The sequence below is a fragment of the Gavialis gangeticus genome, unplaced genomic scaffold (genome assembly GCF_001723915.1).
Source record: "Gavialis gangeticus isolate Ggan-Ray unplaced genomic scaffold, GavGan_comp1, whole genome shotgun sequence".
Lineage (NCBI taxonomy): Eukaryota > Metazoa > Chordata > Crocodylia > Gavialidae > Gavialis > Gavialis gangeticus.
In genome coordinates, this window is record NW_017729022.1 from 132,428,926 (window position 1) to 132,440,553 (window position 11,628).

The 11,628-nt window shown below is 46.5% G+C and overlaps 1 protein-coding gene across 1 annotated transcript in view; it reads left to right on the forward strand.

Moving 5' to 3' along the window:
- The first annotated feature begins 2,938 nt into the window (after positions 1–2,938).
- Positions 2,939–11,628, forward strand: part of CHGB (chromogranin B) — a 44,755-nt gene continuing 36,065 nt past the window's right edge. The window contains exon 1 of the mRNA XM_019515882.1: positions 2,939–3,067. Within this exon, the coding sequence (XP_019371427.1) occupies positions 2,939–3,067 (129 nt within the window). The remainder of the gene's footprint in view (positions 3,068–11,628) is intronic.

Here is an 11,628-nt window from a genome sequence, read left to right on the forward strand (position 1 = left end):
CGCCGCCAGCACCGCGCGCCGGCCAGCGCCCGCCGGCGGGCTGCGTGCGTGCGCCTAGATGTGTGTGTACGTGTGAGCGTGCGTGTGTACACAGGAGTCTGTGTATGTACATGTAAACGTGTGTGCATGTGTGTGTACGTGTGTGTGTGTGCGCGCGCATGTTGGTGTACATATGAGCGTCTGTGGGCGCGTGTGCATGCCTGTGAGTCTGTGCGCATTTGTGCATGCTTGTATGTGAGAGCATGTGAGTACGTGTACATGTGAGCACGTGCATGTATGTGTGCATGTTTGTGTGTGTACATATGAGTTGCGTGTGTGCATGCCTGTGTGTACATGTGACTCTGTGTGCATGTGTGCATGTTTGTGTGTGCATGCCTGTGTGTGTGTTTGTGAGTGTGCATGTGTTTGGCATGCTTGTGTGTGCATGTGTGTGTGAATGTGTGTGTCTGCAGGCACCCCCTTCCCTCTCCAGTCCCTCTGTCTGCCTACCTCTTACAGAGACAAAGATAGATGCTCACACCTGCACAGAACTCTGCACAGAGAAAGCATAAAGGCATGTATACATGCATGCACATGCACACACACACATATACACCCCCCATGTCCTGCATGTATCTATGTGCCATAGCATGCATGTGTATGGGTCTGAAGGCATCAGTGTGCCCGTTTGCAGGTAGGTATCTCCACAGAAGTATACCAAGTCTTTGGGGTTTCTGCAGTGTGCACAGCACACACCTTTGTTTATCCCATGGAGGTCTCTAGAGAGACACTACAGTGCATCAAGCTGATGTCTGCCCGGGTGTGTATGCATGCATCAGCGTGCATGTATGCATTGTATAGTGGTACTGTAGTGTGTAGGTGTCTCCATGTGTGTAAAATCTCTCTATATATATCATGTGTGAGCACTCACAAATGAATGCACACACAGATTTGATCATTTGTGGTTGGCACAGACTGGGAACCTTTCTGACATCTTTAGTCTTCTTAGCTAGACTGGCCAGAAAGTTATTAAAAACAAGCAAGAAGTTATTGAAAATGAAGAGAAGAAACAATCTCCATATCATAAAAATACAAGCAGATAATAAGCATCTGGCTTGTTTGCCAATTATTTTTTAACCCATCCTTTTAACAGGCATGTGTTGGGGGGAAAAGTCTGTCTGGAGAAAAAAACTGGGCTTTATTTAAAAGGGCATGAAGATAAAACGACTTGCTAGAAACTCTTCTTTTTAAATTGATGCTTGTCTTTTAGTTGTTGTTAACCAGCCTACTTTAAGAAACAAACCAAAAAAAATGCAACCAACTAAACAAAAACCCCTGATGCTGGAGAAGGGAAATGTTTTATCCTGGAGGATTATGCCATCTGTTAAGAGTTGTCTTTCTATCCAACTCAATGCAATTTTTTTAGAGAGTGGATAGTAGTGCTTCTTCTCACTGGAACTGGCCAATTGCCAGAAATCTGGGATGGATTTATTTGCTGAATCTATCAAACAGGGCTGGAAGACGAGAATGACCAAATGATTCTGAGTGGTTTATTTTTCAAATGTTCTGTGAGTTTGCCTACTTCTCCACTCAAGGCAGGCACATGAAGAGCCCTGGAGATTGAACAAGATGCTCCAGAAGAATTATCTGTCTAAGGAGAAGTGCCTACGCAGGCAGAGGTTTCTATAAAATGGGTATTGACTAAATACAACATATTTCTAGAAATTTAAAGGGAAAGCATATACATGGATGGCTAACAAATATAATTCCACAGGTGGAATGATTGTTATTTAACTCTCCACTCAATTAAATGTCACAACAAAGTTTAGAAGAGCTCAAATGTATTAGCAGTAAAGACATAGAAACATGTGGAACGTGTCAGTGAAAAGATTTCCAGTTTAATCTGTCTTTGAGAAACTGCACATATTATCCATTTGGGGTTTGATTCTATCACTTGTACTTGCATTGAGCAGTACTGAGCTCCTTGAATATTCCCTTGACTACAGTAAGAATAATTCCAGAGCAGGCTACTGTTTAATGTAAGGGACCTGTTATTGGACTGCTTGGTAGTCTTTCTAAACTGGGTGCTAACAGTATAATGTGTGAGAAGAACTAAATTAAAAGCATGTCTTTTTGCCTATACTATTCTAAACCTAATCAGTCATCTGTTTATTTCATTGCCTATGTAACACTTATCATTCTTTCCCTACTGTTTCTCTAAGTCCAGTTTTATGCGAGAGAAAGTTAATTAGCCTTAACTGGAAAAATATAACTAGGAAACTGATTTTGAAGTAGCAAAGTCAGTTTGGCACTGGCTCCAGAGTGAGATGCATGGGCAGAAGCCTGTTGCGCCCCTGTGAGCCAGGGCCCCCACAGAAGGACACATGGTGGACTCTAACCCTGCCCCCCAGCACAGCTGGGAGGTAAGTGGGGCCTGTGGTGGGAGGGGATTAGCCAGCTGCAGGAGGCAGCTGAGAGGAGCCGAGGAGGACCATGCCCCCACCCGGCTCCTACTTGGCCCAGCCCCCCAGGGAGCTACGTGAACAGAATGTGCAAACAGAGTGCACAAACAGGAGTGCTCTGGGCCTGGTGCATGAGTTAGCATAGGAGGGCAAGCAGGAGAGGCATGAGGTTCTAGGTAGTGAGCCTCAAGAGATGGGTTGGCACAGCAGTAGCCAGGGCTACTACCTGGGAGGAACGTGTTGCACCCTGAAATTCCCCCCTACAGCTGGACCTTCTCTCCTGCTCTGGTACCACTGAGACTTCCACCCAGATGAAGCCTATGGTTCCAGCCTCTACCCAAACAGAGCCTGCAGTCCCTGCTCACACCTGGGTGGAACCCACAGCCCAAGCCTCCACCCAGATGGAGCCTCTGGCCTCCAACTGTGGAGGCTGCCTAGCACGGATACAGGCAGCTGGGTGTATGAGCACTGACACCTCCCCTTGTGGAGTGCGCTCAATGGTGGAGGTCTTGGGGAGCCAGATTAGGGAGCTTCCGGCAGTGTTGCAGAGGCTGCGCACCATTACGGATGTACAGGAGCTGGATGCCTACTACAAGGTTCTCCACCAGAAGAACGAAGTGGAAAGAGTAAGGATGGCTGGCGATGCCAGGGTGGAAATGAAGAGCCACCATGAAGTCCATCCAGGGGTTGCCTGGACAAAAGTAGTCTCTGACCCAAGGAGGCACTGCACCAGGGTTACTATTCCCCTGGAGCTGTGCAACTAATTTGATCCCCTTACATCAGCGGAGCCAGTCAAGCTGCTGGCTCCAGCATGTCAGGATGGAGGGCCATCAGCAGCCACACCCAGGAGAAAGCACAGAGTGTTTGTGGTGGGTGACTCCCTCTTGAGGGGGACAGAGGGAGTGATCTGTCGCCATGACTCCTTAGGCCATGAGGTCTGCTGCGTCCTAGAGGCTTGTGTCTGGGATGTAGCTGAGAGGATCCCCAAACTCATCCAGCCCTCTGACCACCACCCCACGCTTCTCATCCATGCTGGCATGAATGACACTGCTCAGAACAATCCCAGCTGGGTCATGAGTGATTACAGGGCTCCGGGGGCTGAGCTCAATGGTCTGGGGTTGCAGGTAGTTTTTGCCTCGATCCTCCCGGTCATGGGTCACGGGCATCAGAGGGAAAGGTGCACTGAAGAGATTAACAGAAGACTCTGGCGATGGTGGCATTATGAGGGGTTCAGCTTCTCTGATCACAGTACACACTTCAGGGAGAGAGGCAGTGGCTTGTTGGGAAGGGATGGCTTCCACCCCACCCTGAAAGGGAAGCAGCTCTTCTCAGCCAGAATGGTTGACCTACTTGACAGGTCTTTAAACTAGGATCACTGGGAGATGGGCAGTCAACTAACAGTTCAAGCACAGGTCACATCAACCACAGTATTAACAAGTTAGGTAGCCCAAGGGAACCTACTTTGATGACAGCCAAGGAAAGGTCACATCCCAGCATACGGGGAAGCCTAGGGCTTTCCATGGCAGGCTCAGTTGCCTGTACACAAACTCCAGGAGTTTGGGAAACAAGCAAGAGGAACTAGCCCTTCTCCTGAGTGACAAAGATTACAATCTCGTAGGGATAATGGAGACCTGGTGGGACTCCACCTACAGCTGGTTCATAGGTATAGAAGACTATACCTTGTACAGGAGAGACCATGTTGGGAAGAGGGGTGGGGGTGTAGCTGTCTACGTGAAGGAGCAGTACACTTCCATTCAAACTGAGTTTAGCAACCAAGGAGGGCGTCTTGAGACCCTCTGGGGTAAAATATGGGGAGAGTATGGGGAAGGGGACATAATTGTAGGAGTCTGTTACAGACCTCCCAACTAAGAGGAAGAGCTAGATCTTGAATTCAACAGGGAACTGTCTGAGGCTGCAAACTCTGTATGCACGTTATTATGGGTGACTTCAACCTCCCTGACATCTCTGAGGGAGAGCTATTCGATAGGCTGAGTTATTCAATGCATTTTTTGCCTCAGTGGTCTTGAACAGGAGTCAGGATAAGTCTCCTAATGATGCTCTTAGACGAGCATCAGAGGGACACCAGCCCACCAACTGTTGACACTGACTTGGTGCAGAGTCACTTGGATGGATTGGATGTGTTCAGGTCAGCAGGCCCAGATGAGCTGCATCCGAGAGTACTGAAGGAATTGGCCAGTGTCATAGCAGAAGCACTGGCACGGTTGTTCAAGCGTTCATGGTGCTCGGGTCAGGTCCCAGAGGACTGGAGAAGGGCCAGTGTGGTCCCTATTTTCAAGAAGGGGAGGAAGGAGGATCCAAGTAATTATAGACCAGTCAGTCTCACTTCCATCCTTGTTAAGGTCTTTGAAAAGATTATGAAGGATCGTATCTGTGGGAGTCCAGTGGGAAAAATAATGTAGCAGGGAAACCAGCATGGATTCATAGCAGGTAGATCATGCCTGACCAATCTGGTTTCATTTTATGACAGGGTCACAAAATGCTTAGACGCAGGAGTAGAGGTGGATGTCATTTTTTTGGATTTTAGCAAGGCCTTCGATATGATATGGTATCTCATCCCATTCTCATAAATAAATTAAGAGGCCGTGATATAGATATTTACATGGTCCAGTGGGTGGCAAATTGACTTAGCAATCACACCCAGAGAGTGGTAGCAAACGGGTTGGTATCAACTTGGAAGGATGTGGGTAGTGGGGTCCTGTAGGATTCAGTCCTTGGATCTGTACTCTTCAATATCTTCATCAGTGAATTGGATGTGGGCATGAAGTGTACTCTGTCCAAGTTTGCGGATGATACTAAATTGTGGGGTGAAGTGCACACTCTGGAGGGTAGGGAACAGTTGCAGGCAGACCTGGACAGGTTGAAAAAGTGGGCAGTACACAATAGGATGCAGTACAACAAGGACAAGTGCAGAGTGCTGCACCTAGAGCGCAAAAATATCCAGCACACGTACGGGCTGGAAAGTGACCCTCTCAGCAGCACAGGAGTGGAAAGGGATCTCGGAGTCATAGTGGACTCCAAGATGAGCATGAGTCGCCAGTGTGACAAAATCATCAGCAAGCTAACTGCACTTTATCATGCACCAGCAGATGCATGACAAATAGATCCAAGGAGGTGATACTTCCCCTCTATGCGGCATTGGTCAGACTGCAGTTGGAGTACTGCATCCAGTTTTGGGCGCCGTACTTCGAGAAGGATGTTGATAGACTCGAGAGGGTCCAGAGGAAGGCCACTCATATGGTCAGGGGCTTACAGGACAAGCCCTATGAGGAAAGACTGAGGGACTTGGACCTCTTCAGCCTCCGCAAGAGAAGGCTGAAAGGTGATCTTGTGGCTGCCTACAAATTCATTAGGGGGATGCAGCAAGGGAATGGAGATGCTCTGTTCACCAGGGCACCTCTTGGGGTAACAAGGAACAATGGTCACAAACTGACGAAGTGCAGATTTAGGCTAGATATTAGGAAAAACTTCTTCATGGTAAGGGTGGCCAAAATTTGGAATGGGCTTCCAAAGGAGGTGATGCTGTCTCCTACCTTGGGGGTCTTTAAGAGAAGGCTGGATAGGCATCTGGCTGGGGTCATCTGACCCCAGTACTCTTTCCTGCCTAGGCAGGGGGTCGGACTCAATGATCTGTTGAGGGCCCTGCCAACCCTAGCATCTATGAATCTGTGAATCTCGTGGGAAGAGCACACGGTCAAATCTGACTGGTCACATACCTTCCTTGCTTGCATTGATGATCTCTACCTAATGCAAGAGGTCTACAGGCCAAGTAGGGGAAAGACACTGCTGGATCTGGTTCTGGCCAAAGGGGATGATTTGGTGAGTGATCTGAGGATTGAGGGGCAGCTTTGTGACAGTGATTATGAACTGGTCACTTTCTCTGTCCAATGCAGGCCAGGCAAATTTCTCAATAAAACAGAAATCCTCAACTTTGGGAAGACTGACTTTCACAAACTCAGGAGACTGGTCAGTCAGGCACTAAGAGACCATGGCCTCTCAGAAAGGAGAGTCCCTGAGGAATGGTTGTTCCTTAAGGACACAATCCTCGAAGTATAAAGAAAGTCCATCCCACAGGAAAGGCAGTCAGTGGACTGAGAAACCCCCTTGGCTCAATAGGCAACTTTTGGACCTCCTGAAACTAAAAAGAGAGGCCTACACCAGATGGAAAACGGGAATCATCACCAAGAAGGACTACACAGCACTATCCTGCATCTGTAGAGAGCAGACCAGAATAATCAAGGCAGAAACCGAACTCAAGCTAGCCACGGAAATCAAGAACAACAAAAAGGCCTTCTTCAGATATGTGGGAAGTCAGAAAACAAAGACAGCATTGGACCCCTGCTAAATCAAATGGGGCAGCTGACGTCTGGTGCTCAGGAAAAGGTCAATCTCCTAAATGATTACTTTGTGTCAGTCTTCCATCTGCCCAAGTGAGTCACCATGTTGGACAGGACACAAAGTATCCAGGGTGTGGGAGATGGTCCCACAATTGACATAGATCAAGTGAGGGAACACCTTAAGAGGCTCGATATCCATAAATTCATAGGCCTGGATGGAATGCACCCGAGAGTCCTGAAGGAGTTGGCAGATATCATAGCACACCCTATGGCAAAGATATTTGAGAAACTGTGGTGCTCAAGAGAGGTACTGGATGACTGGAAAAGAGCCAACATGGCCCCAATCTTAAAGAAAGAAAGGAAGGAAGGAAGATCCAGGGAATTACAGGCCAATAAGTCTGATATCCATCCCTGAAAAAGATCCTGGAGAAAATCATCAAAGGTTCCATCAGCAACAGGCTAACAGAAGGCAAATTTTCTGAGTGCCAGCCAACATGGCTTCTTTGCTGGAAGGTTTTGCCTGACCAACCTTGTCTCCTTCTATGACCAGGTGACACACTGCCTGGCCAATGGAGATGAAACTGATGTCATATATCTGGATTTCAAGAAAGCCTTTGACTTGGTCTCCTATGAAGTCCTCGTGGTTAAGCTGGGGAACTGCGGCCTTGACCATCTCACAGTCCAATGGCTGGGGAACTGGCTCTGGGGTCGGACCCAAAGAGTAATAGTTGACAGGAGGAAATCAACATGGTGCAAGGTGACCAGTGGAGTCCCTCAGGGCTCAGTACTCAGGCCAGTACTCTTCAACGTCTTCATTAATGATCTGGACTCAGGCATCAGATGTGGACTGGTGAAGTTCATGGACGACACTAAACTATGGGGGAAGATGGGCACACTGGAGGACAGGCTGGGGATGCAAGCCTGTCCAGGTTGGCCTGTAAGGTGGGTGGACCAATATCTGATGGCACTCAACATAGAGAAGTGCAAGGTACTCCACTTTGAGAGGAAAAACCAGCAGCATACTTATAGGCTCGGCAATACTATGTTTGCTAGCACCACGATCAAAAGAGTCTTGGAGGGTCTTGACTGACCACAAAATGAACATGAGCCACCAATGTGATGCTGTAGCTGGCAAAGCAAACCAAACTCTGGCATGCATCCACCAGTGCATCTCAAGCAAAACCAGGGATGTCATCCTTCTGCTTTACTCAGCCTTAGTGAGACTGCAGCTGAAGTACTGTGTCCAGTTTTGGGCCCCCCACTTCAGGAGGGATGTGGAAAAGCTCGAGAGAGTCCAAAGGAGAACCATCCACATGATCAAAGGCCAAGAGAGCAAGCCTTATGAGGAGAGGTTGAGGGACATGGGACTCTTCAGCCTGGAGAAGAGAAGGCTCAGGGGGGACTTGGTGGTAGCCTATAAGTATACAAGGGGGGTGCACCAGGATCAGCTGTTAACCAGGGCTCCCCAAGGGATAACAAGGTCTAACTGTCACAAACTTCTGGAAGGCCAATTTAGACTGGACATAAGGAAAATTTTCTTTAAGGTCTGAGTGTCCGTGGTCTGGAACAGACTCCTCCCCCCCGAGGTGGTGCAAGCACCTACTCTGGACTCATTCAAAAACGTTTGTATGCTTATCTTGCTGGGATCATTTGGCCCCAGCTGACTTCCTGCCTATGGCAGGGGAGCTGGACTCGATGATCTTGCAAGGTCCTTTCCAGCCCCTAATGCCTATGAAATCTATGGAAGTCTGTAGTAATAGAAACTTTTGTTCATGTTGCTTTTATTTCACAGGTTTGTTTTACAACTCAACTCAGTAGGAGTTTACTTGATATTTATGAATGAATAAATGAGTAGCTTTATTCTTATGCATACTACATCATTTCTTTCATAAGTTAAAAAACAGATGTGGTGCATTTCTGGATTTTTAGTATCTCATGCTTGGAAACATTAAGAGGCATCAGATAGAAAGCAGGATGACTCCAACTATAGAAGCACAATAAGCCTATAGAATAGAGACCATCCTCAAGTGCTGTCGTATAATTATAAATTAGAGAGGAAGAGCTGGGGGGGAGGCGGGAAGGCAAGGTGGTAGAGAAGGGTGTGAGGAGAAAGACAGACCGAGAGAAAGATGTTTAGATATAGGGCCTGATCCTAAGCCCATTGAAGTCCATCAGTCATTCCAAGGTTACTTATTGAATATTTTTCTTTGTCTTTAAAATTACTTACAATCAGAACATCATCTTTGAGCAAATTTTGACAATTTTGATTTTGGATGTCAAGCAACAATACATAAAATATAAGATTAATGAGCCAAGTGCTTTTATAAACAGCTATTTTCAGCAGGCTCCTGGGTTTTATGTTCACACTTAAAAACCTTGGGCATATGTGACCTTTGTTAAAAATGGTTTTTGCTGATATTTTTCTTCCAGTAAGAGATTATACTGTCCCAAGACATCAGTGTTAAGTAAAATCTATGAGAGTGAGACCTTTTTGTTTTAAACAGTGACTCACCAAATAGCTGATGTTGTTCCAGCTAAGCAACCCTAAAGAGATGCAAGTCAAACTAGCATGGATTTATGTCTTGATTATTTTCTAAGGTGCTGAGCACCTGTATTTCTCATTGTGTTTTATGATATTTATGAGCGCTCAGCAGTTCTGACAATCAGCCCATCTAGCTTTAAGCACATTTGCTACAGAAGCTGGAAATATGCATGTGATTTCTGTGAGGTAGGGATTTGTCTTTTTCAGGTTAAGAGTTCAAAAAAATAGCAGTCCTCATCCTGTGCGTATCTTGGTTTTGTTTCCAGAGCTCTATGTTCTGTTAAAGAGGTACAGGCGGGTGCTTCACAGCCTTGATCTGGTCCTTTGTATTGCTTTGGTGGTGCAAAAGGATTGGAAACTATCCGCATCCTCCCAGTAACTAGAGAACTAGTATTCTATAGCTGCTACTATGATACAGGATTCATATGGAGGAGGTAGTGAGAGTGTGCCAGATGGTCGGCTAGAGACTGATGTCAGCTGGCACAAATTAGAGCATCATATGCTGAGGACAGTGTGGGACATGCTGACTCCCTGATGGCCACAGAGAATTGACCTCATATTATTTCTGATCCTATGTGAATTCATTATTCATTCTTTTCTTTCTTGAAGGGACAAAAGTATTCTTTTCTCCCCTATGACACTGGTCCAGAGCTCCCAGATTCTCTGGACATTGCTATGATAATGTCACACATCCTATTAGCCTTTGAAAGTCGTCTTTCATGCTCAAATAAATGCAATTTAATGACCATCTATCTACCAGTGAAGAGACTGGTTCTTGGTGAGACTGAAGTTTTGTAAAAACAGAATGGTGTCATTAAGTGCTGTCTTGATTCCTATATCAGTGTGTGCTTGTGCACCATTAGCATAATGTTCAGGAGAGTGCTTCAAGTTAGAACTTTTAATATTTTAAAGAAATGAAGCAGTGGTTTCATTTTATAGCAGAGATTTTATGTTTGAGATTTTTACCAAATTAGACAGGTGTTAATCAGATAGAGTGTTCTGGGCTAGATCTGTGGAAAAGGCAAAAGTAGATGTCACCAACTGTTGATTCATACTTGCACAGCAAACTTTGCAGATGCTCTGATGGCTCCCAATGGGCCATGCTGCAGAATGTGCCTCACTTATGAAGGTGAAAGGCATCTCTGACCCGAGTCATCTCCTCTATTTACAGGACATGACTGTATCCCAGCAGAATCCCCTTTTGTGCAGAAATGCAGATGGAATGTCACCTTGAGGCACAAGGGTGTCCAGGACCACATGGAGAGGCCTCTGCTTTATCTTGTTTGTGGGGACAAGTTTTTGCAGGAGCTTGAAAGATGCTGCACACCCTATGTGGCACTATGCAGTGCTGTACTTCCTGTTTCATTCTCTCTTCCTGTCTCCTCTTCCCCTACACCCTCCTGTTACAAAAACTAAAATGAAGGATGCAGCGAGGCTGTATTACAGCAGCAGCATTGGGGTTACCTTGAATGTGATTTATTCTTGTTACTTAAATAACTGAAGCTTCCCAATACCTGTCACAGTCAGTCCTGAAATACCGAATGGTAGGAAGAGGGGATTAGGTTTATGCAGCACCATCCCTTGGTCCAGCAATTGATGTTATTCTGGAAATGATCCAGTGAGGGCTTAATACTGCTTGGAGCTTCACTGGAGTCATTCTGGGATGGCAGCTCTTCATTTGGAGGAAAAACCAGTCCATGGTTGCACTGCTGTATCCAGGCTGCTGGGCTTAGAAGGCATGCCAGCAGAGCTCCTAGGTATTATTATTATTATTATTATGATTATGATTATTATTATTATTAGGTTTGTTCATTTATTATTTCATAGAGATTGAGCCATCCATAGCAATGGCTTCAAGCCCTGTTCTGCAGGCCCTCACTTGGTAGGCTAGAAAGGACTGCTTCAGTGCAAATCACAGACGCCTCTTTGCTTTGCAGGAAACTTCATTACATTTGCCTCAGAGTAGTTTCATAGTTTCTAGGGTCGGAAGGGACCTGAGCAGATCATCGAGTCCGACCCCCTGCCATGGCAGGAAAGAGTACTGGGGTCAAACAACCCCAGCAAGGTGTACATCCAGCCTCCTCTTAAAGACCCCCAGGGTAGGAGCCAGCACCACTTCTCTCGGAAGTTGGTTCCAGATCCTAGCTGCCCTGACAGTGAAGTAGCGCCTCCTGATATCTAGCCTAAATCTACCCTCTGCCAGCTTGTGACCGTTATTCCTGGTCACTCCTGGCAGTGCTCGGGGGAATAGGGACTCCCCCAATGCCTGCTGATCCCCCCTGACTAGTTT